This window comes from Erythrolamprus reginae, chromosome 1 (genome assembly GCF_031021105.1).
Source record: "Erythrolamprus reginae isolate rEryReg1 chromosome 1, rEryReg1.hap1, whole genome shotgun sequence".
Lineage (NCBI taxonomy): Eukaryota > Metazoa > Chordata > Lepidosauria > Squamata > Dipsadidae > Erythrolamprus > Erythrolamprus reginae.
The window spans coordinates 8,023,796-8,050,260 of record NC_091950.1 but is presented as its reverse complement, the minus strand read 5'-3'; the positions used below and the strand labels follow the sequence as shown (position 1 = coordinate 8,050,260).

Genomic DNA, 26,465 nt, shown 5'->3' with positions numbered 1-26,465 from the left:
TCACACGGTTTGAGATTTCAAAATATAAGTGAGGAGAAAGATGAAGATCTAACAGCAAAGATGGCAGAGATAATAGGAGAAATATTACAAATGAACCCACAAGAACGTACAGGGTGTCCTGCATAAGCCACGCTCATAGTGTGGTAGTAAAAATTTTGGTAGCCCTTCACTGACCACCAGGTACACATTTTAATTGGTTGGGGTACGTTAGATGAAAAGAGAAGGAACCATAAACCTGATACAGGGAATAAATGGCACTAAAACAATAGCTAGTATTTTATCAAATGTAAACAGAGTCAGAAGCTCATAATATGACCTCTCTCACACACAAAAAGCTACTTTTGTCTTCTGTGTATATTGATGATACTTGTCTATTCCATATTGTATCTTGGGGTGCTCTCTTACCTGTGGAACCTTATAAATGCTGAAGATGGAGTCCATCAGCCTTGAGAATTTGGCATTGAGACCACCAATGACGGACAGCAGAATGTCCTTCCGATCACATTTGTAACCTGGAACCACTTGGCCTCGTGAGGAGAGCATGGAGAGGCTGTTTAAGGAAATAAATATCTCAGCTTGGAAATGTTCATAGATGTGGAAGCCAAGGGTGATATTTGGGAGCAGAAGAAAGTCCTTATTGACCTGAGAGACAGCAAACATCAATGCAAGGAACTGCTGGTAATTACTGGAGGTGAACCTGTAGTGAGTAAAACATCGGGGAACGTTACAGGAAAGCTAATGTTTGCTGGTAGAATTTTTTACACTGTTTCAGGGGGTAGAGAATTTGGAGACAGGTAATTTCATTGGTTTTAGGTACTTTTAATGGATCTCCCTTGGCTACACTTAGATGACTTTGTGAGAAAGGAGACAAGCCTTTCTATAGGTTTAACGGACTGTTTTATACTCTCTATCATCCCTGACATGTTCACTTTGCTCCAGTGGCTGCTTCCCTTTCATACTAATGATTTTGGGTTTCTTTTGAAGCAGCTTCTACAGGTGTGGTAAACATTGATGACCACAGGACTAAGGTGGGGGTCACCTCATATATTTACTTGAGGCCATTTTTCATGAAAAATTCCAACACTGGGAGTGATTTTTGTAACTCCTGAACACTGGGATTGAATTTTTATTTGAGTTTTCCAGCACAAGTTACTATCAACATAAATGTTGTAACTGGACTTCTTCACTAGGCCAGCACGGCTTTTAATGTAGTGATCATCTTCATGTTTGTTTTTTACTTTTTATCTTGAGTAGATTTAGAATTCCAGCATCTGTTAAGAGCATACTACTTTATTGATAAAAGCACAATAGGTTGCACTTACACTAGGACAAGACAAAGTACTAGAAGTATTCCTAAATGGAGTACTAGAATTTAAAATGAAGAGAACATTTCTTTGCACGTTTCTCCTCCATGTGAAACTTACACTTTATGTACATTAAGATTCAATGTATTAAAGACTGGGATAAGAGGCATTAATGTGGTTCCGAAGGGCAAATTCCCACCGATAATGAAATCACCAGGCCTATAGTAGTTTTCATCCAAGTCCATAAAATCCCTGAACACACAAATGGTTTGCACCTTCTTCACTGTAGTTGGAGTCAGGAGCCAGAAGAATATCGGTATCAGCAGTAGCATCATTCTTTCCTGGTCTTTCTTATCACCTTCCCTCCTAGAACAGAAATGAAGCTTTATGCAGAATCTGATCTGAAGGTTGCTCCTCAAATCTCACTGCAAATTTAACAGATGAGACACTGCCTGTGTCATCTGGATGGCCACAGAGCAAATTTATATGAACAATGTATCCTCTTACCTGTGTTTGGCCTGTGATCAAAGAGGCAACGAAGGCATGTGAGTCTCTTCAAGGTCTCTTCAAGGTCTGTGATCAAAGAGGCAACGAAGGCATGTGAGTCTCTTCAAGGTCACGAGTTAAGATGTTTTCAAGAGCAGCTAAAGTGTCCTACCCTGTCCCCATTTGGAGAATTCAGAGGTACTTTTTAAGGAAGATTTCATCTTGATATGTTATTGTGTCCATAAATCCACAGGGGATACATGAAGAATGACTGTTCTTCAGATAATTGCAAGGAACAGCCAGTGTCCTACCAATTAGTAACAGCTTCTCTTCATGCAGCAGAATGGGGGGAAAACATGTTTGTGTCTCTTAGTGTAATTCATACAGCAGATGGAGTCATGGGGAAGCTGTGTAATTGACTTACATGAAACTGAACCCTTGAGCAGAAAATGGATTTTGGCTTATGCCATAGTTGGGTCAGATAATAAATGTGCCAATGGGGTAGAAAGCAGAAATGTAATTTTAGAAAGTGTCTCAGAAAAGATACTAAGTCAGGGGTGTCAAACTCATGTCATCACGGTAGCATCATATGATGTATCGGAACTTTTTCCCCCTTCACTAAAGTGGGTGTGGACATGGTCAGCACATGACACATCAAGCCTGCAGTGCATTTGTTTTGCAAGACTTGCAAGCTTGTGTTGGTATAGCCTAAGAGTAGCAAATTGTCTTCCAGGAATCTCTTTTGGTCTATTATTATTATTATTATTATTATTATTATTATTATTATTATTATTATTTCAGTACAACACAGCAAACGAGATCACTATGCTGGATTTCGTATTTCCAGTCAGGCGCTTCCCAAGCACCTAGGACTGTGTGATGTAGCAGCAAATTATGTTTGCCAATCCCAGTAAAGCGGCCTTTTGCAATTGACAGATGGAGATTTTGTCAATTCCGATGGTTTTCAAATGTCCGCTGAGATCGTTTGGTACTGCGCCCAACGTGCCAAGTACCACTGGGACCACTTTCACTGGCTTATGCCAGAGTCGTTGCAGCTCGATTTTTAGATTTTCGTATTTCACTAATTTCTCTAGCTGCTTCTCCTCAATTCTGCTGTCTCCTGGGATTGCGATGTCGATGATCCATACTTTCTTTTTCTCCACGATCACAATGTCTGGTGTGTTATGCTTCAGAATTCGGTCAGTCTGAAGTCGGAAGTCCCACAGTAGTTTTGCTTGCACATTTTCGACCACTTTTTCGGGCTTATGATCCCACCAGTTTTTTGCCATTGGTAAATGGTAGTTCCATCATTATTATTATTATTATTATTATTATTATTATTATTATTATTATTATTTATTAGATTTGTATGTCGCCCCTCTTCGTAGACTGGGGGGGGGGCTCACAGCAATAACAACACAATGTAAAACAAATCTAATAATTTAAAAACACTAAAAAAAACCATTATTAAAAGCAAACATACACACAATCATACCATGTATAAACTGTATAGGCCTGGGGCAGATGTCTCAATTCCCCCATGCCTGATGGCAGAGGTGGGTTTTAAGAAATTTACAAAAGGCAAGGAGGGTGGGGGCAGTTCTAATCTCCGAGGGGAGCTGGTTCCAGTGGGTTGGGGCCGCCACAGAGAAGGCTCTTCCCCTGGGTCCCTATAGGCATGATCCCACCCAAGATGCTCAGATTCTGTTTTTGAAGATTCATTCACAGTGCCAATGGGGATCATTGTTACTGTACCAGCCTGCCTGCTGCACAGCAACCTCCATGTCTGGGCCTTTGGAGGGCATTTCACAGTTGACCGTGGGGTTCCCAAGACTTATGGTCTTGTGGGATGTCAATACGGTATCCCCAGGGCAGGCATCTCACCATGGCCACCATAATTTATGGCTCAACTCAAACACAATGACGACAAACCCAGCATGGTTTTCTTGCCCTAGCGAGTAGCAATGTGATCTGAGGGGGAGCTGTCCTTTCACCCCTGTGTCCTGGCTAGATCATGTCCTTATGACTTTGAGATTCTCTTATGCTGCTCCTCTCTGTAGGGTTCCAAATGGAATTGCAGATTATAGCTGAGGCTCTTCTGTCTGGTCCTCTTGAAATCTATTGTTGTGACCCAATGCAATAAGCTCTGTTTGTTGCTCCCTTATCACAGTCTCAAATGGTCCACCACTAATGGTATTGGTGAAGCCCTACCTCAATCCTCAGTTTCCCCTGTGTTTCTCCTCTCTACACACTAAGCCCTAGCTGACCCATGAAACAAAGAGGGAATGAACAATACCTACAGGTCCTGAGCACAATCTGAGCACCAAGTCCAAACTCCACTAGCAAAGTCTGAGGTTCAGATTCCAAAAACATAACCCAGAGTTCAAGAAACAGAATCCAGGAAAGCTGGGAAGGGGCACATCATAACAAGCAGACATACTTCCCTTCAGAGTCTGGTAAACCCTGCTGTTCTGTTTGCAAAGACTATACACTTGTTCTGTTCCCAGGTCTATTTGACCCTGACTAAAAAAGGTTGATTTTAGCTACTTAATTTTAAAAAAAACTTTTTGCATTGGTTTATTAATTTGAACATCCTGATCACAACCATAATTTTGCTACCAGTACTGCGTACCTATTTGTTCCACCTGCAGCCCACCCCTGGATGAAGTACACAGAAAAGTAAGTAAATGATACCCAGACAACTAATTTTATGCAAGAAATCCATTGTACTAAAAACAAGGATGTACCATATGTACTCAAGTATACGCCTCGTTTTGCTACCGGAACTACGTACTTGTTTGTTCTACCTGCAGCCCACCCCTGGATGAAGTAGACAAAAAAGGAAGTAAATGATACCCAGACAACTATTTTTATGCAAGAAATCCATTGTACAAAAAACAAGGATATAATTTGGAACTTGCAGCATGGTCTATATATAAAGCAAACATAATTGCACACAGCCGGGGGGGGGGGTCCTTTTCTGAGCAAAATAAACAAATAAACATTATTTTTTCATTTATTTATTTATTTGTTTATTTGTTTATTGTTTATTTTTTTTTTTATTTTTACTATTAGACTTGAAAGGGACCTTACAGGTCATCAAGTTCAACCCCCTGCTTGAGCAGGAAATCCTACAGCACTCCAGCCAAATGGCAGTCCAATCTCCTCTTGAAAATGTCCAAAGTTGGGGAGTTCACAACCTCCACTGGCAGGCCATTCCACTGATTGATTGCTCTCACTGTCAGGAAATTCTTCCTTATCTCCAGGTTGAATCTTTCCTTGATCAGCTTCCAACCGTTGTTTCTCGTCCGACTCTCTGGTGCCCTGGAAAATAGTGTGACCCCCTCCTCTCCGTGGCAACCCCTCAAGTACCTGTATACAGCTATCATGTCCCCCCTAGCCCTTCTTTTTACTAGACTATCCATGCCCAGTTCCAGCAACCTTTCCTCGTATGGCCTCGTCTGTAGTCCCCTTATCATTTTAGTTGCTTTTTTCTGCACCCTTTTCATAGTCTCTATATCTCTTTTGAAGTGTGGTGACTAGAACTGGATGCAATACTCCAGGTGTGGTCTGACCAGGGCCTTATAGAGTGGTATTATTACCTCTCTGGTCTTGGAGTGTATCCCCCTGTTCATGCAGTTTAGGATTGTGTTGGCTTTTTTAGCTGCTGCTGCACATTGCTGACCCATGTTTAGCTGGTTATTTATTTATTTTATTTATTTATTTATTAGATTTGTATGCCGCCCCTCTCCATAGACTCGTGGCGGCTATCCACCAAGACTACAAGATCCCTTTCACAGTCACTTATGGTGAGTGTGGTTTCACCTAATTTGTATGCATGTTTTGGGTTTTTTTGCCTAGGTGCAGGATTTTACTTTTCTCTAGAATCATTTTGTTCGTTTTGGCCCATAGTACAAGTCTGTCTAGATCTTTCTGGATCCTGTGCCTATCCTCTGGGGTGTGGGCCACTCCTGCCAGCTTGGTGTCATCTGCGAATTTAATTAATCCCCCCTCTATTCCCTCGTCTAGGTAGTTGATAAATATGTTAAAGAGTACTGGGCCTAGGACTGATCCCTGTGGTACCTCGCTGCCTACCTCTTTCCATGTGGACTTAGTCCCATTGAGGGCTACTTGCTGGGTCCGATTGGTCAGCCAGTTTTCAACCTATCTTGTTGTGTTACTGTTGATCCCACTCTTCTTTACTTTGGAGAGTAGAAGGTTGTGAAGGTTATGTTGTATTTTTTTAATTTTTTGCTCTATTATGCCAATTTTTTAAAAAAAATGTTTCATATTGAGTTCCTGTACTGTAATTTCCTTTCTCCAGATCTTGATTTTGTTCCAATTTTTTTTAAATTTGAGGGCAAGTCCATCACATATGGAAAAAGGTACCATTACTGTGTACACATTTCCAAAGCCTTGCTGTTGCTAAATCTCACCTATAAAATATTTTATGTATATCTTCCTTATATGATATTGATTTTGTCAACTTGTAATATTTCACCCATATACTAAATGACTAAAAATCACATGGAACGCTGTTACCTTCCCACCAAAGATGGTCCCATTTTTACATGCTTTTGAATTGCTAGGTTGGAAGAAGCAGGAACAATTAATGGGACCTTACTATCTTATGCAGCCCTAAGGATTCATACCATCAAACTGCTAATGTTTCTGATCGACAAGTTCAGCATCTTAGCCACTGAGCCACCTCATCCCTATCAGTATGAATAACATACTGCATACATTGATGACATTGTTTACTCACTACTTTCAGGGACATTCTCCCAACATTGATGAGGATGTTATTCAGATCTGTATGTGTGTGGGGGAATTTAAATTCTGCTATTTCAAAACCAATTGAATAATGGAAGGAAAATTCTGTAAAGCCTCAAACATCTAAAGAAATCCTCGTACTGTATATGTTTTAAAATATTGATATTGAACCCAATCCTTTAAAACACTACCTGAAATAAAAAAAATAAGGAAAAAATAAGAAAATTTCCTCCTTAAAATAATAAATACATCTTTAAGAACAAGATTTTCTTTCATGCAGGGCACAGTAACTTACTAAGTCCATGTTGAAAACAAAACTAAAGAATGAACACAGCATTCTTGCAGCATTTCATAAGGAATTCTTTTATGGACAAATTTCTCCTTCAGGTCATCATTTATTAGAAATCTTATAACATTTGAAATATGCCTCAAAGACAAATAAAAATGAGGCCAATCCTTCATTACTTAGAATTTTTTGTTTCTTACAATGTTTTCTCTGCAATTAAGATGGGGCCTCAGTAGTATAATGTAGCATTTGGGGGAAAAGATACAAGCTAAAATAGCAGCAGCAGAGGCCAAAATATAGAAGATCTCCACAGCCACCATGGATTTTCCTTTGGTGCTCAAATAGGTGGGGAGAAAAGTAATCCAAACGCTGCAAAAGACCAGCATGCTAAAAGTGAAGTAGACCCAGAGACAGGGTTTGAGCAATCGGTACTTTTATTCAGCTCAGAGAATAAGTGACAGCTCAGCAAGGTAAAGTGACGATTCAGCGAGTACCGACTGGCTCTGCAGGGAGAAGCCGCTTCTTTTATACTTTTGCGGTTCCCGCCAAAGCGAGAGCCGGCCGCGTCTGAGCCAATCAGGAGCGACTTCCTGCTTGGGCTCAGACAGCGCTGGAAAAGAGGAACAAACTATTTACAGCGTTACAAGGTAGCCATTTCAGGATACAACACCCCTCCCCTCATAGTTGGACCCATCCATCAAGAAAGCCACGTGACGAAGTCGTCCAATCGGTGAGGCCTTCGAGACTCTCGCGCTGACCTGCGCAGTCCATTTTCTCCTTCGCCACTGACTGTGGAGGATGGCTCGCCGCTGTTCTCCCGGTGCGGTGGACTAGGCCTGGCGGGCCCAACGAAGGCCTCGGAGGACGAGGATGGCTCGGCGTCGCTGGATGGTTCCCCCTGGCCCGATAAGTCTCTCTGCGTGTTTCTTAGTTCGGGCAATGTATAAAAGTCTGTTGAGGGGGGAGAGTCCGAGTCAGCGGGTTGTTGTAATTGGTTTTCAGTTCGTTTCCGAATGTGGTCTATGTGTCGTTTCCACAAACGACCATCCTCCAGTTTAACAATATAAGTCTTGGGTGCATTTTGCTTAACAATAATTCCCTTCATCCAGTTTACATTTCCATCAAAGCATTTTACATATACATTTTGACCCAAATACATTTCTCTTTCTGGTTTTATGCACATTTGGTTATTATTCAAACAGAACCTTGGGTTTAACCTGTCTAGTGGTGACCTCAACTTTCTCCCCATCAATAACTCTGCAGGGCTTACATGTGTGTGCGAGTTAGGGGTAATGTGCTGGGTTAATAAGAATTGGTCCAAGTTCTGTTGCACATCTCCAGGGCCTGACCTGTGCAATGCCTCTTTTGCCACCCTTACGTAACGTTCTGCCAACCCGTTAGCCCAGGGCGAGTAAGGCGAGATGAGGGCATGTCTGACCCCCAGGCCATCTAGGAATAATTCGAATTGCCTGGCTGTTAGTTGCGGTCCATTGTCAGACACCAATAGATCAGGGCAACCATGGGATGCAAACAGTCTGCTCAATACCTTGATAGTGGCACTTGTGGTTATGTTGTTCATTGCTATTATTTCCAACCATTTGGAGAAAGCATCAACCACTATTAGGAAATACTGAGACCCCACTGGGCCAGCAAAATCAATGTGGATCCTAGACCAAGGGCCAGCAGGCTGTTCCCACTCAGCCGGAGTTGTTTTGGGGGGATTGGGCCTAGACTCTTGGCACGGGTCACACTTTGAAACCCAACTTTCAATATCAGCATCAAGCCCTGGCCACCATAAATGCCCCCTTGCTAGGCTCTTCATCCTGACAATCCCAGGATGGCCCACGTGTAACATTCTGAGTACCTTTTCCCTTAGGCGTTTGGGGATGATTACTCTATCCCCCCACAGCAAACAACCTTTTACATATGACAATTCAAGCCTTTTGTTCTTAAAATCACACAATTCAGGTTTAACAATATCATTTTGCCATCCCTTTAGAACACAGTTCACTACTTGTTTCAGGATTTGGTCTTGCTGCGTGTGTGCAGCTACCTCTTTTGCTGTGGTTAGTGGGTTTTCCTCGAGTTCTATCATTAGCACGTCTGTGGTTGGAACAGGGTCTTCTACCAAGTCTGCTATGGGGCATCTGCTGAGGCCGTCTGCATGATTGATTTCCTTCCCCCCCTTGTGGGTGAGCTCATACTGATACCCAGAGAGGAAAAGGGCCCATCTGATTAGTCTTGGAGACATAAAAGGTGGAGTGGGCTTGTTGGGGGCTAGCAGGCCTAGTAGGGGTTTGTGGTCAGTGACTAGCTCAAAATTTCTTCCAAAAATGTAATTGTGAAACTTCTTTACCCCTGCCACTAATGCCAGAGCCTCCTTGTCTAACTGGCTATAATTTCTCTCCGTGCTGGTCATGGTTCTTGAAAAAAATGCTATTGGGGCCTCTGTCTGATTAGGTAGAACGTGAGCTAGGACTCCTCCTATGCCGTACGGCGAAGCGTCGCACGTGAGCCTAATGGGTAGTGAGGCACTATATTGGACTACTACACTTTTAGAAGTTAGTAAATTTTTTATTTGAGCAAAGGCTTCACGTTCAATTTTCCCCCATGTCCAGCGGGCTTCCTTCTGGAGTAAACGATGGAGAGGCTCTGCTACTGTTGCCTTCTGCTTTAAAAAAACGGAATAAAAATTAAGGAGGCCCAAAAATGCTTGCAACTCACTCTTATCTCGTGGCTCTGGGGCTTCTCTAATTGCTCTCAGCTTCTCAGTTGTGGGGTGGATACCTTCCTTATCTATTTTATATCCTAGGAATTCAATACTGTTAGTTCCCCAGACACATTTATCAGGCTTGATTCGTAACCCTTTGTCCTGTAGCCTCTTAAGTACTTCCCTTATTCTTTTGTTCACTTGTTCCTGGTTTTCCCCTGCAATTAAGATGTCATCAAAATATGGGATGGCCCCATTTACCCCTGACAATAGGCGTTCCATGATGCTCTGGAATATCCCTGGGGCTATGCTCACCCCAAACTGTAACCTCGTGCATTTGAAAGCCCCCCTGTGCGTTACAATTGTTTGAGCGTTTGCTGTTTGTTCATCGACCGGAAGTTGCTGGTAAGCCTGCGCCAGGTCGATCTTTGCGAACCTTTTCCCCTCCCCCAGGGAGTGTAAGAGTTGTTGCACAACCGGAATGGGGTAGGGGTGGTGTTGGAGTGCCTTATTCAGGGTTGATTTGTAATCAGCGCAAACTCTTAAGGAGCCATCTGGCTTCAGGGGTGTCACTATGGGAGTTTCCCATGGCCCCTGTTCCACAGGGACCAAGATACCTTGACTAATGAGTTTGTCCAGCTGTAAGTCTAGCTTGGGGAGAAGCGGGAGGGGAACCCTGCGAGGTTTCAGTCTAACTGGTGGGACCTTGGGGTCAATAGAGAAAGATATGGGGGTTCCCTTATACAATCCTAAGGTGGGGCTGAACACTTCAGGGAATTCTTTCACAAAGTTAGGCATAATATCACAGTTTACATTACACACACCCGAAATTTCAATCCCCAACGGTTCCATCCATGCTAGCCCTAGCAGGGAGTGTTTGGCCCCCGTCACAATAAGCATGGGAAGGGTACATTTGACATTCTTAAATACAATAGGTACATTTGCAGTTCCCAGGACCGAGATTACCCCCCCTTGGAAGTCTCTGATCACCAAAGAGGTTTGAATTAGGTCAGCCTCAGACACATTAGGCATATATAGCTTAAATTTTTCCCAGGGCATGATGGTATATCTCGAACCCGTATCTAGCTCCATTGAGCAAGGCTGGTTATTTAGCAACAACGAGATAACAATTTTAGCCCCCTTTTTGGTTGCCGTGTTATTCACGGAATATTGAGAGTTACCTCTATTGTAGTCTCGGTTAGCGGTGGGGTAATTCCTTTGACCCGAGTTGCGGAACGGTCTCCTTTCTCGCGATTGGGGGGGGTGGTTTTGGGGTCGCTGGTATTGTTGTGTGGCAAAAGTTTCTTCTGGTGCCGTTGCCCTGCATGCGATGGCGATGTGGCCTCTCCGGTTGCAACGGCGGCAAGTGGTGTCGCGGAACGGGCATCGATGGCGCTGGTGATTTCCCCGGCAGCCCGCGCAGGGGGCTGGATGAGTAGCTCTAGGGTGTCTCGGTTGGTCTTGCAGGAGGAGGCAGTCGTCCCCGTTGCTAGTTAGCTGGCCGCGGACGTCTGTTCCCATGGCGCTGGGAGACTCGGCGTCGATTTTGGCAATGGTTTCTCGCCTTCCGTGCTCTTTTAATTCTCTTGCCGCTGCGTCGGCTGCTTCCGCGGTTTGCGCTAATTTGATTACGGTTTGTAGAGTCGGCTCATCTTCGGTGAGGAGTTTACTTCTCACTGTGTGGTTCTTCATGCCGAAAATCAAGGCGTCGGTGAGGCGAGCTTCCGGATCTTGAAACTTGCATTGAGCGAGTACCGTTCGAAGCCGCGTTGTGAATTGGCTTATCGACTCGGTTTCTCTCTGAGCCATCATGTGAAATTGATGCCGGTAAACCACGGCTGGTCTGGTTGGTTTAAAATGGCTCGCTAGTTTCTGTTGAAGGACGTCCCACGCTGTGGCTCTTGCTTGTTCTGGTTCGGTGAGAGTTTGGGCAAGTCTACGGATCTCTGCGCCGCAGTAGTTTAGAAAAATAGCCCGTCTGCGATCGGCTCCGGCGTCCTGCATTCCCGCCGCCTCGAGGAATATCTCGAAGGTGGCCATGTACTCGTCCCAAGTCATTTTCTCGGCATCGAAAAGTTCTGGAGCCTGGCCGATCTGGATTTTGTCCATGTTGCACGCGAAGTTCTTCCGTTCGTTCGTCGCCAGTGAAGTAGACCCAGAGACAGGGTTTGAGCAATCGGTACTTTTATTCAGCTCAGAGAATAAGTGACAGCTCAGCAAGGTAAAGTGACGATTCAGCGAGTACCGACTGGCTCTGCAGGGAGAAGCCGCTTCTTTTATACTTTTGCGGTTCCCGCCAAAGCGAGAGCCGGCCGCGTCTGAGCCAATCAGGAGCGACTTCCTGCTTGGGCTCAGACAGCGCTGGAAAAGAGGAACAAACTATTTACAGCGTTACAAGGTAGCCATTTCAGGATACAACAAAAAGTAATGAACTTGGCTTCGTTAAAGCTATCTGGCAATTTCCTAGCCAGAAAGGCCACTGGGAAACTAATGAAGGCCAGAAAACCTAGGTAGGAGAGGACCATGTAAAACATTAAAGCTGAGTCTTGCTTACATTCCAAGATAGTCTCTCCAAACAAGGAGTGGAAGTCCAAATTGGGAAATGGGGGAGAGGTTCCCAGCCAAATGGTACAAATAACTGCTTGAATCAGAGGACCGCCTAAGACAATGGAGTTGGTCAGTGGTTTTCCTAAGAGTTTCTTTGTCTTGTTTCCTGGCTTGGTGGCCATGAAGGCCAGAACCACCATGACTGTTTTTGCCAACACAGAGGAAACTGCAATGGAAAAGAGAATAGCAAAGGCAGATTGTTGCAAGAGACAGGTTATCTTGCCTGGTTGACCAATGAAGAGGAAGGAACAGAGAAAGCAGAGCAGGAGGGAGACTAGGAGGATGTAGGTGATGTCTCGGTTGTTGGCTTTGACAATTGGTGTGTCATAGTGTTTATGGAAAATCAGCAGGACTGCAGAAGTGATCACATTAAGAAAAAGAGCAAGAAAAACTAAAACGTATCCCAGGGTGTCTTGATAGGAGAGGAAGTGGATTTTCTTGGCAATACATTGGTCCATGTCATTATTGGGATATTGGTCTTCAGGACAGGGTTCACAGTGAGCTGCATCTGAAATCAAAATATTTGACTAAGTCAGGGGATGTCAAACTTTAGGCTGCAGCTTGCATTCAGCCCACAATGTGGTCATATCTGGCCTGCAGAGCCATCCTGGATAATATAAGGGGTTGGCCCACATTGGTTCAGCCCAGTCTACCCAATGCAAATAGAAAACATTGTGCCTGTATTGCTTTGGCTCCATCTACCCAAGGTGAAGAAGACACCTTGGATCACCATGGCTTTTGCCCAGTCTCGCCAGTGGGAAGAGGAAACATTAGGCCAGCATGGCTTTTGCCTGGTCTTCCCAGCAGGAAGAGGTAACATGGCAGAAGTTTGGGGAGTGGTGTCAAAAGATGACCACTCCCACCCAGTTGGCCATGCCCACCCAGCCCCTAGAGGTCAACCACAGCCCTGATGCAGCCTTCAGTGAAATTGAGTTTGACACTCCTGCTCTAAAGATATCTTGAACAACTATCATGTGCATTATCCTTCCAACAAAGATGATAGGAGTCTTGCTTTTCTCCTGTTGGAGTAAACCATCCTTCATTTATGATGATCCTAATGATAGATTGGACTTCAAGATGTCCATTCGCTGTTCATTTCATGAATAATTTTAGCCTTTTCTTTCCCGCTACTTTGCAATGGAACGAACAGAAGACTGATAGTTCTGTTATCCAGGTATACTGCTGCTTTTTGTGTGTGTACTTTGTCCCTGCCTGCTTTCTACTTCAAATCTCATTCAGACATTTTTGCTCCCTCCTATCTTAGAAACAAGACTGATGGACCTCCTCTTTCTCTGGCAGAAGAAGTACCTGCTAAATAATGGGTGTCAAACTCAATTTCATTATTTCCTTTTCACTGTCGGAGGCCTTCAGAAACAACTTTGGTTTTGGATAGTTGCAATCAAGCCTCGCACAGTGAGAAAGGCTTTCCTGAAAACCTCTGTAGCTCACAACAGTGGAACTCTTCATAAGCTACAGACGCCTTCAAGAAAGCTTTGCTAACTGTAGTAGAAATGTAAGGTCTGGTTGCAACAATCTGAAGTTAAGTAGTAGGGTAACACCATCCCCATCCCAACCCTGGCTTAATTTTTACCTGTGTACTCTGTAATGGCTGGGTATCAATTAGGGCTTATTTTGGGGGTAGTGTTTATATTAGGTTAGGGCAGTGATGGTGAATTTTTTTTCCCTCCGGTGCCGAAAGCACATATGTACATACTATTGTGCCTGTGTGAGTGCCCACACCCATAATTCAATGCCTGGGGAGGGTGAAAATTGCCTTCCCTGTCCCCCCAGAAGCCCTCTGTAGGCCAGAAACCGTTTGTTTCCAAACTTTTGATGGACCCAGTAGGACTGTATTTCACCCTCCCCAGGCATCAGAGACTTCCCTGTATGCTGGGGAGGGCAAAAACATCCTCCCCTATCCCCCCCGGAGGCCCTCCAGAAGCCGAAAGGGCCCTCCCAGGGCCTCTATGAGAGCCAAAAATCAGATGTCTAGTACACACGTGTGTTGCATGCCACTGGGTTAGGGTATAAAAACCAAGTGAGGACTTACTTTCTGAGTAGCTCATTTTTGGGGGGAAACACAATAGGAGTGTAAATGCAAATTGAAGAGTCATACATTCTTAACTAAAACTGCCCTGCATAGAATTGTTGAGGTTATTAAATTGAATATATATATGGTAGAGTATTAAGAAATTAAAAGGATAAGTTTTTTTTCTTTTTCTTTTTTTTCCTTTTTTTTCTTTAGATTGAATAAGGGATTTTAATTATCATACAATATTGTTATAATAGATATAAAACAATAGATTAAATAGTATAATTATAGAGGATTTTTGCAATATTAAAAAATTTTAAATGTCTTTTTTACTACGTGCTGAATTAATTGAACTTAATTAATTTAATTATATTATTAAAATGATATTTTATGGACAAGAGAATTTATTTGAGTTACATGAAGTTTAACATAAAGATGGTAAGTTTAAAAAGAACGTAGAATATTTAAAAAAAATTATTTCCCCTTTTCTTCCCGATGTAAATATGTATATTATTTTAGAATTGCATACTTTAAAACTGCACAAATTTGTACCAATGACTAAATAGACCTTTTGTTTTACTTCCTTCCCCCATTTATTTGTAATAAAGATTATATTAAAAAAATAAAAATAAAGGAAAAATTGTATTTCTGTATTGATCTGACTATAGTTAGATTTTTCTTTTTTGTACTAGTTAGACTTCTAAGACAAGCGGAGCAATGGTAGCTCCTTTAAATGCTAAATGTTGTTTATCTTGTTTGTTTAAAGAAAAACAATAAAAACATTATATATATATAAAAAGAATTGTTGAGGTTCGGAAAGGTGACCCCTGTGGCCAAGGAAGTTTAAATCTGTACACAGAAGGGTTGTACTGAAAAGTATGAGTTTATGTGAATCTTATCAAAAATGACCACAAGAGGAAAAAATATTTTGATCTATTATGTGGCGTCCTTGAGCCTGGAAGATTGACATTTGAAGTCTTGTCTACCTGTCTGATTAGAAATGGTTCCTTCTGGACAAGGATCACACTGGTAGCAGCAAACCTGCTTCCCCTCTGGAACACTTCTCCTCTCTCCTGCATGGCACCTCTTCAGGCCACACCTGGCAATGGGCACCTTCTAAAAGCAAAAATAAATATTTGAGATGACCCAAGCAATGAACCTGTTGCATTCATTCTTTTTCCTATTCCTATTTCTCTTCCTTATTCTATGTTCTCTTCTATTCTATGTTCAGATTCTTTTCTAATGAAATAATTTGCCAGCATCTTTCAGAAATCAGGAACATGTCCTGCGGAATTCAGGCCACTGGCATTTCTGACACACCAATAGATATGGGAGATCAGAACTGGGATCGGCCTGCAGAGGAAGGCTTGTGGCTGAACTACAACATTTCTAAAGGAAGAACCCTGAGGATACAACTGACCAGCAGTGGTCCATTGAAATCTCTGTTGTTTGCTGTAATTGCATCCTGTGTTTCAAGATGTTCCCAAGGCTAACCCTTTGTGGAATGACACAAATCAAACATCAAATGAGTAGATGCAAAGCAGTTTTTTCACCAAATGACTGTCGTAATTTCTGACTCAGTGGATAATTTTTCAAGTTAGAAAGAGGTCCTTCATGTCAGGAAGATAAATAACAATTCCCCTGAATTCATAACATTTCTTGGCATCTCACCTTTGTGGCCCAGATGATTCCATCAGATTTAATGGTGAAACTCTGGCCTGGGGGAGCCTCAGGATTTACTTGCCCAACCTTCATGGGGACAAAAGATGCATTGGGGAGGAAAACCCAGTTGAGTAGATCAAAATAAGCAGATGCCAGTCCATCTTCTGAGAAGGTGACTTCTTCTCCAGCACTGTTGTTGAACTGCACATTCTTCAAATGGGAAGAATCTGACAGGAAAGAGACCTTCAGATATTGGAATATTTGGGCTAGAGCTATAAGTGAGACTGGACCGGGAGTCACTGCTCACAGTCACTCATGCCCTCATCACCCTGAGGCTCGACTACTGTAATGGTCTCTACATGGGGCTACCTTTGAAAAGTGATCGGAAACTTCAGATTGTGCAGAATGCAGCTGCGAGAGCAATTGTTGTAACCACCCCAAGTCTATGGAGAGGGGCGGCATACAAATCTAATAAATAAATAAATAAATAAATAAATCATGGGCTTCCCTAAATATGCCCAGGTTAAACCAACACTCTGCAGTCTGCATTGGTTGCCAATCAGTTTCCGGTCACAATTCAAAGTGTTGGTTATGACCTATAAAGTCCTTCATGGCACCGGACCAGAATATCTCCAGGACCGCCTTCTGCCGCATGAATTCGGTCTGATGCCATGAAGGGCTTTATAGGTCATAACTAACACTTGGAACTGTGATCGGAAACTGATCGGCAACCAATGCAAACTGCGGAGTAACATGGGCAACATGGGCAAGCCCATGATTGCTCTCGCAGCTGCATTCTGCATGGTCTGAAATTTCCGAACACTCTTCAAAGGGAGCCCCATGTAGAGAGCGTTACAATAGTCGAACCTCGAGGTGATGAGCGCATGAGTGACTGTGAGCAGTGACTCCTGGTTTAGATAGGGCTGCAACTGGTGCACCAGGTGAACCTGGGCAAACGGCTCCCTCACCACAGCTGAAAGATGGCTCTTCAATGTAAGCTGTGGATTGAGGAGGATGTCCAAGTTGCGGACCCTCTCTGAGGGGGTTAATAATCCCCCCAGGGTAATGGATGGACAGATGGAAATGTCCTTGGGAGGCAAAACCCACAGCCACTCCTTCTTATCAGGGTTGAGAATGCAGGAATTAGGTTTGATCAACTAGACCATATGGAATGAAGCATCTGAATTGCTTTGTCACATCAATATTCAGAGACGTCCAACGTTTTAGCCTTTGATGAAGCAAATTCTGATGAATTTCAAACCAGGAGGCTCATTAGGACCTCTATGAGTCTTGCTGTGTGCTCTGGTTAACATGGAAATATAGAATATCAGAGGTCTTCTAGTCCAACCCCTGCTCAATCACAGAAGTGGCTGTCCTGTCTCTTCTTAGATGCCTCCAGTGATGGGGCAGCCACAACTACTCAAGGCAAGCCTTTGCCCTGAATATTTGCATTATGAAATTTCTCCTTAGTTCTAGGTTGCTTCTCTCCTTGGTTAGTTGCCATCTATTATTTTTCGTGGTTTTTTAAATTAATTTTTAACAAATTTATATATCACACAACATAAAACAGTGCATAGTGAAATGTGCCCACCACCCAGACTCACACACATTCCCCACCACCAAATCGGAGGTGTTTCTTGTATAGTCCACTTGACCCAAGAGCAATATATCTATTTACATATTATAGAGTGATTCCAATTTATTTCTTGTAGCTTGGTCTCGGATTCTGCTCGTCATATATCTTCTTACCTTGTCCCACCGTCCCATCAGTTGTCCCAACTCAGTTTCATTATCCGAATTTATCCTTTTATCCATAATTTCAAATTGAATATGCTCCACCATGTACCTATACTGATTTTGCATTGTCCATTTTGTCGCATCCTTCCAACCCAAAACTGTTACTGCCTGAGTGCTTTCTATTGCTGCTTTTTTTATTTCTCTAAATTCTCCCATCGCATTGCTTTTAACTAATACTGCCATTTCCTTAGTGATTGTCCATTGTATATTTAGCATTCTATTGATATCCTCTTTCACTTTTTGCCAAAATTCCTGTAGTATCGGGCATTCCCAAAACATATGCATAAACACTCCTTTGTCTTGACACCCATGCCAACAATTCCCCCTGACATTCTGCTGAAAGTGTGCGAGTTGAACGGGAGTAAAATACCACTTATGTAATATTTTCCTTCTCATTTCCCTAATTCTTGTATTTTTAATTTTCCTTATATTTTCTACTATATTTTCCATCTCTTGTGCCTCTACTTGTATCTCATTTTGCCACCATTTAGTCAATCCTTCAATCGTACCCCATCTGACTGCACTAGCAATTTATATATATTGGTTGCTTGCGCCTTTATACTCTCATTTTTCTCTTATTATTTTCTCTAACCCTGTCTCCTCCCTCCATAGTACTTCTTTATTCTCCCTTTCATTAAGATATTTACATATTGCATTTATTTGTAGCCACCTTCCCTTACCTAACCACCATTCTATACGATTTCTACTTGGCCTGCCATCCTTCTCATATAACTGTTCTATCTTAGTTATCCCTCTTCCCTTCAACTCTCCTATAACCCTATTTAAGTTTGTTTCATTATCTCTATTTATTACATAAAGCGATGACAGTTTAGATTTATATAATCCTATTTTCCCCTGCCATTTTTTCCAAATTTCCATAGTCCCTTTCATGGGGCCTATTAATTTACCTAATTCGCTCCTGTTCCACTTTGTAAAGATTAATTCCTTGGGATTCCTTGCCATCTATTATTTTTAAAAAGCTATTTCCACACAGCAAGTTGAGTAGGGCAACAAATGATAAACTAAGCAAAAAGGGTAGGGGCACACAATATTAAGCCATAGAAACATAAACCAAGGTTAAAATATATTGAGTGTATTCTTACAAGTTGGATTCAGGGCAAATGTTCTACATTTATGCTCACAAAGATTTCAAGTGACCTGCTGAAATGTGTTGCACAATCACATCCCGATTACTATCTTGCTTTGGGCTGAGGTGTCTATCTTGGAATGGTCACCACATGGAATTTGGCTAGCTGTTGAAGTCTATTCATGACTTTATAAAAGTCTTACCCCAATTAAATTTATGGACCACTGGTTTGGTTTACTTCTCTTTTCCCCATCTACCCTCTTTCAATAAAATTTTCTTCTTAATTTTTTGAATAGCTGTTGTTTTAAGATCTTTTGAGATGGATTAATATGGGAATGTGCAGACATTGTAATTGAAGAAAGTCAAGTGGGATGCTTCCTCTTTAAGCATCTGTGGACTGAGTGACAAGCCATAATAATTACCTGCCATGACTGGAATTTTGAGATCCTCTTTCCAAGCCTTATCATGGTTGGTCGAACTCTGGATCCATACATTGCATGTAAAGCATATGCCAGAGCATAAATGGCATTGTAGATATTGTAACTTTCACCTGTCATTCTTTTTTCAAAAATGTAATCAGGTAGATTCTGCACATCCTCCTTTCCTGTACATTGTTTTTCCCCCTTTTGAGGGATCATTCCTGATTTATGGATCTGGCAGTCAAAGACATTTTCCCACCATTGAGGGAGAAAGACATCTCCTTGTGAGTTCAAGGGGTCTAAAGAAAGGAGGAAGTGGCTGAATTCTGAGACATCCCCAGTGTGGTCCCTGAAATGCAAAGCTCCGTGGAAAGGCTTTAAAAATTGCAATACTTCTTCAAATTCATTCATACTGAATTTCAAATGAGAAGTGAAGATCCAAACTTTCCTAAATGGTACCCTTTTGTCTTTTTCAAAAAAAACCACAACCACTTGTAGACTTCTAATAACAGTGGAGCCTCCAAACAGAATAAGCACTTCAGTTTTAAACCATTTTAAGAAAATTTGAGCTACTTGGTTGACTGCCATTGTTAAATCATTTGATTTCAACCTTTCAGTGAAGGCCAGGCAGATCTCCTTCTCCTTCAGCATTGGCATTAGAGCTGAGATGAAACGTTCTCCATTGTCATCTTCAGGGGCCAGAAGCCCAACCCAGTTCCACTGGAAATACAGGAGCAGCTGCACAAAACCCACATACTGAGGAAATTCCTTGGAATTAATCTGGAAAAAGGAAGGATAAACTCTTCTGTCTCCCTGAGAGAACTCAAAGCCAACACCGAACTGGAAAAAGGGAGAAAGTAAAGTCTTTGAAAGAAACAGAAAATTTTGTGGTGATTTTAAAGTGGTGAACACTTAAACTGTGTTCAGTTCTGGAGACCTACAAAAAGATATTGACAAAATTGAACGGGTCCAAAGACGGGCTACAAGAATGGTGGAAGGTCTTAAGCATAAAACGTATCAGGAAAGACTTCATGAACTCAATCTGTATAGTCTGCAGGACAGAAGGAAAAGGGGGGACATGATCGAAACATTTAAATATATTAAAGGGTTAAATAAGGTCCAGGAGGGAAGGGTTCTTAATAGGAAAGTGAACACAAGAACAAGGGGACACAATCTGAAGTTAGTTGGGGGAAAGATCAAAAGCAACATGAGAAAATATTATTTTACTGAAAGAGTAGTAGATCCTTGGAACAAACTTCCAGCAGATGTGGTACAACATTGGATAATCAAAATTAATGACTCCCAAAATAAATTTGCAATAAACCCTTAAAACATCAAAAAGGGAAATAATACTTCAATTACATTCTCAAATTTGATGTCGTACTGTACTGTGATACCAGCCAAGTAGCTGGTTTCTCTTCTACCTCTCTCACTCTCTTTTTCCCTATTCTCTATCCTTTCCCAACTCCTCACTCTTCTACTGTTTACACACTTCTTATTTTCCTTTTTTCTTTTCTAATTTTCTCTCTATTACTTCTATGATTAGGTTATGTTATATTATAAATTTCAAGTGTACTAATCTTTAACCTATTCACTGTTGGTTTTATGTTATTTTTTTCTGTTTTTTATTATTGCAAAACTTAATAAAGATTTTTTTAAAAGAAACTAATAATCTGCTCTCTAACAAACAATTTTGATTCAGAAAAAACTATCCTGCAACCTAACAGCTCCTCCACTTCAAAAACATATGGACTACTCATCTTGATCAAGGAAAATCTATAGATGCAATTTATATTGACTTCTCTCTCTGATTCAGTGGTCCACGACAAACTGCTCCTAAAACTCAAATCCTATGGCATCTCAGGATCCCTCCACAGCTAGATTACAGCATTCCTGTCAAACAGACAACATGGTTAAAATAGGAAGCACCATATCTACCCCTGTCCCTGTTAAAAGCGGTGTCCCCAAGGTAGCGCACTGGGACTAATGCTCTTTATTCTCTACATCAATGACCTTTGCGATCTCATTACAAGGAACTGTGTTCTCTTCGCAGATGATGTAAAACTCTTCAACACCACTGATAACACAACTACTCTCCAAAAAGACCCAGACTCTGTTTCTGATTGGTCTAACACATAGCAACTCCAAATCTCAACCAGCAAATGCTCTGTCCAGCACATCGGCAAAAAGAATCAGCACTCCAAATAGATAGATGATTGATAGATAGATAGATAGATAAATTAATTTAAAAAATTGTTTCAGAATGTAAAATAATGCACTTGAGGAAAAGGAATCCTCAATCTGAGTACAGTGGTACCTCGGTTCTCGACCACAGTTCGTTCTGGAAGTGTGGTTGAGAACCGATTTGGTTGAGAACCGAAATAATTTAAGATAAATTCCCCTCCTCAGTTGTCTCTCCCTCTAGTTTGCCTGTTTCTGTCTCCGTGTGTGTGTGTGTCTCTGTAACTTGCTGGCTTCGTCTTCAGTTCTCTTGCTCGCCCCTGGCTCTCTCTCTCTCTGTAGCTTGCCGTCTTCGTCTTCAGTTCTCTTGCTCGCCCCTGGCTCTCTCTCTCTCTCTCTCTGTAGCTTGCCGTCTTCCGTCTTCAGTTCTCTTGCTCGCCCCTGTCTCTCTCTCTCTCTCTCTCTCTCTGTGTAGCTTGCCGTCTTCCGTCTTCAGTTCTCTTGCTCGCCCCTGGCTCTCTCTCTCTCTGTGTAGCTTGCCGGCTTCTGTCTTCAGCTCTCTAGAGTGTTCGAGTTCCAAATATTTGTTCAGATTCCAGGGCAAAAGTGTCTTGAATTTTCTGGTCGAATACCGATTTGTTCGAACTGAGAAGCGTTCGAAAACCGAGGTACCACTGTATTATATTGGCAATTCTGTGTTAGCAAAAACTTCAGAAGAGAAGGATTTAGGGGTAGTGATTTCTGACAGTCTCAAAAAGAGTGAACAGTGCGGTCAAGTGATAGGGAAAACAAGTAGAATGGTTGGCTATATAGCTAGAGGTGTAATAAGCAGGAAGAGGGAGATTGTGATCCCGCTGTATAGAGCGCTGGTGAGACCACATTTGGAATACTCTGTTCCATTCTGGAGACCTCACCTACAAAAAGATATTGATAAAATTGAACGGGTCCAAAGACAGGCTACATAACTGGTGGAAGGTGTTAAGCATAAAACTTAACAGGAAAGACTTAATGCACTCAACCTGTATAGTCTGGAGGTCAGAAGGGAAAGGGGGGACATGATAGAAAAATCTAAATATGTTAAAGGGTTAAATAAGGTTCAGGAGGGAAGTGTTTTTAATTAGAAAGTGAACACAAGAACAAGGGGACACAATCTGATATTAGTTGGGGGAAAGATCAGAAGCAACATGAGAAAATATTATTTTACTGAAAGAGTAGTAGATGCTTGGAACAAACCTCCAGCAGACGTGGTTGGTAAATCCACAGTAACTGAATTTAAACATGCCTGGGATAAACATATATCCATCCTAAGATAAAAAACAGGAAATAGTATAAGGGCAGGCTAGATGGACCGTGAGGTTTTTTCTGTCGTCAATTTTCTATGTTTCTAACAATTAATCAGTAGGACAGCTTTTTTCCAAAAGTTTTAAATGCTCCAATACTTGAAGCTTTAAGATCCTATAACCATTTGTCTAGGTGGGGTAGGGTTTCCCACCTAAACAGGGGGTTGACCTAGAAGACCTCCAAGGTCTTTCCAGCTTCTATTCTATTCTATTCCATTCCAGTCCATTCCATTCCAGTCCAGTGCAGTCCAGTCCAGTCCAGTGCAGTCCAGTCCAGTGCAGTCCAGTCCAGTTTAAATATTGGAACAATGCTATTTTATTGTGCTATTTTATTGTGAGTTGGACTAAAGAAAAATTTCCTATGGGTGAGACCAATCAAGTTGGCTATGACCACCCAGCCACACGCAGCCAGCTGGTTATCAGGGCAGAGGACCGGTAGTTAATTATTTGAATCCCACCACTGGAGAGCCACCAGATAGACATTTGTATTGGTTGTGCTATGTTAGAAGGCAAGAGAAAAAAATCATAAAGCTGATACAGGGAATAAATGACACTATAACAATGGCTACTATTTTATCGAATATAAATAAAGAGTCAGAAGCTTGTAATATGAACACTCTCTCCCTGAAAAGCTACTTTTGCCTTCTGTGTATATTGATGATTTTCGTTTATTCCATATTTATTTATTTATTTGTTCATTTGTTTGTTTGTTTGTTTACTTACGTACTTACTTACTTACTTATTTATTTGATTTGATTTGTATGCTGCCCCTCTCCGTAGACTTGGGGCGGCTAACAACAATAATAAAACAGCATATGACAAATCTAATATTTAAAATAATTTAAAAACCCTTATTAAAAACACAAACATACCATGCATAAATTGTATAGGCCTAGGGGAAAGGAATATCTCTGCCTGACAACAGAGGTGGGTTTTAAGGAGCTTACGAAAGGCGAGGAGGGTGGGGGCAATTCTAATCTCTGGGGGGAGCTGGTTCCAGAGGGTTGGGGCCGCCACAGAGAAGGATCTTCCCCTGGGTCCCGCCAAACAACATTGTTTAGTCGACGGGACCTGGAGAAGGCCAAATCTGTGGACCTAACTGGTCGTACGGCCGAAGGCGGTCCCGGAGATATATTGTATCCTGGGGTGCTCTCTTACCTGTGGGACCTTATAAATGCTGAAGATGGAGTCCATCAGCCTTGAGAATTTGGCATTGAGACCACCAATGACGGACAGCAGAATGTCCTTCCGATCACATTTGTAAGCTGGAACCACCTGGCCTTGTGAGGAGAGCATGGAGAGGCAGTTTAAGGAAATAAATATCTCACTTCCTACATGGCCATAAATGTGGAAGCCAAGTGTGATGTTGGGGAGCAGAAGAAAATCCTTATTGACCTGGGAGACAGCAAACATCAATGCAAGGAACTGTTGGTAGTTACTGGGGATGTACCTGTAGTGAGAAAAACATTGGGGAACATAACATTACAGGAATGCTAATGTTTACTGGTAGAATTTTCTTCACTGTTTGGGGGGGGGATAATTTGAGGCAGGTGATTTCCTTGGGTTTGGGTACTTTCTGTGGATCTCCCTTGGCTACACTTGGGTGACTTTGTGAGAAAGGAGACAAGCCTTTCCAGTGATATAGCAGACTGTTTTATGCTCTCTATCATCACTGCCATGTACACTTTGCTCCAATGTCCGTGATCCTTTCCAACGCTCCACTTCTATGCTAATGATTTGAGGTCTCTCTTAAACCAGCTTCTTCAGGTGCGGTAAACATTGCAATGGGGGCATCACCTCATAGATAGAAACATAGAAACATAGAAGACTGACGGCAGAAAAAGACCTCATGATCCATCTAGTCTGCCCTTATACTATTTTTTGTATTTTATCTTAGGATGGATCTATGTTTATCCCAGGCATGTTTAAATTCAGTTACTGTGGATTTACCAATCATGTCTGCAGGAAGTTTGTTCCAAGGATCTACTACTCTTTCAGTAAAATATTTTCTCATGTTGCTTTTGATCTTTCCCCCAACTAACTTCAGATTGTGACCCCTTGTTCTTGTGTTCACTTTCCTATTAAAAACACTTCCCTCCTGAACCTTATTTAACCCTTTGACATATTTAAATGTTTCGATCATGTCCCCCCTTTTCCTTCTGTCCTCCAGACTATACAGATTGAGTTCATTAAGTCTTTCCTGATACGTTTTATGCTTAAGACCTTCCACCATTCTTGTAGCCTGTCTTTGGACCCGTTCAATTTTGTCAATATCTTAATTTATCAAATAAATTAAATAAATAAATAATTTCTTGAGTACATTATTCATAAAAAATGCTGAATCCAACACTGACAATGATTTTTGTAACTCCTGAACAATGTAAGAGGATTGAACTTCTATTTGAGTTTTCCACCACAAGTTATTATCCACATTCATATTGTAATTTGACTTCTTCACTAGGTTCACTACAGCTTTTAATGTAATGACCATCTTCATGTTTGTTTTTTATCTTTTTTGATATGAGATTGAGCATTCCAGCATCTGTTAAGAGCATAGTACTTTATTGATAAAAGCACAATAGGTTGCACTTACACTAGGATGGGGCAAAGTACTAGAAGTACTGTATTTCTAAATGGAGTATCAGAATTTAAAACAAAGGGAACATTTATTTACATGCTTTTTCCTCCATGTGAAACTTACAAAGATGTTGAACAAAGATTCAATTTATTAAAGACTGGGGCAAAAGGATGTGAAAGGGTTCCAAAGGGCAAATTCCCACCAATAATGAAATCACCAGGCCGATAGTAGCTTGTACCTAACTTGATATAATCCCTGAACACACAAATGGTTTGAAGTCTCTTCGCTGTAGTTGGAGCCAGGAGCCGGAAGAATATCAGTATCAGCAGTAGCATGACTCCTTCTTGGTCATTCTTAACACTTTCCTCCCTAGAACAGAAGGTTTATGCAGAATCTGATTTGAAGGTTGCTCCTGAAATCTCTCTGGAAATTGAACAGATCAGACACCACCTGTGTCACCTGCACATCCACAGAGCAAGTTTATACGAACAATATATCCTCTTACTTGTGTTTGGGCTGTGTCTGAAGAGGCAATGAAGGCATGTGAGTCTCTTCAAGCCCAGAAGATAAGATCTTTGCAAGACCAGCTAAGGTGATATATCCTGCCCTCATTTGGAGAATTCAGCAATACTTTTTAAGGAAGGTTTCATGTTGAAACGTTTTTGTGTCTAGAAATGCACAGGGGACACATGAAGAATTACTGTTCTTCAGATAATTGCAAAAACAACCAGTGTCCTAACCACTTAGCAACAGCTTCTCTTCATGCACCAGATTGGGGGGGGGGGGAACATGTTTGTGTCTCTTATTGTAATTCATACAGTAGATTGAGTCATGGGAAAGCTGTGTAGTTGACTTCAATGAAATTGAACCCCTGAGCAGAAGATGGATTTTGGCTTATGCCATAGTTGGGTCAGCTAGTAGTAGTGCCAATGGGGTAAAAGGCAGAAATGTAATTTTAAAAAGTGTTTCAGAGAAGATACTAAGTCGGGGGAGTCAAACACATGTCATCACAGTAGCATCATGTGATTTATAAGGACTTCCCTCCCCCCTTTGCTAAACTGGGTGAAGCCAGATCTATTTGACTGGTCCATTCTTAATGATTAATGGACAAAGTGGGGTTCCAAATTAAACTGAGTATTATACCTGAGGCTCTTCTGTCTGGTCCTCTTGAAAGTCATGCCGACAATGCAATAAGCTCTGTTT

The 26,465-nt window shown here is 41.7% G+C and overlaps 1 protein-coding gene across 1 annotated transcript; it reads right to left on the bottom strand.

The window, feature by feature from the left end:
* LOC139156861 (vomeronasal type-2 receptor 26-like) lies at window positions 1-25,874 on the bottom strand. The gene is made up of 12 exons (XM_070733019.1): window positions 25,768-25,874; window positions 25,386-25,631; window positions 23,843-24,134; window positions 19,167-20,003; window positions 15,870-16,103; window positions 15,185-15,314; window positions 11,989-12,674; window positions 7,050-7,247; window positions 1,812-1,822; window positions 1,425-1,670; window positions 406-697; window positions 1-48 (listed from the first exon to the last, which is right to left on the bottom strand). The coding sequence occupies exons 1-12, from the start codon at window positions 25,872-25,874 to the stop codon at window positions 1-3; spliced, it is 3,327 nt and encodes a 1,108-aa protein (XP_070589120.1).
* Window positions 25,875-26,465: the final 591 nt, after the last annotated feature.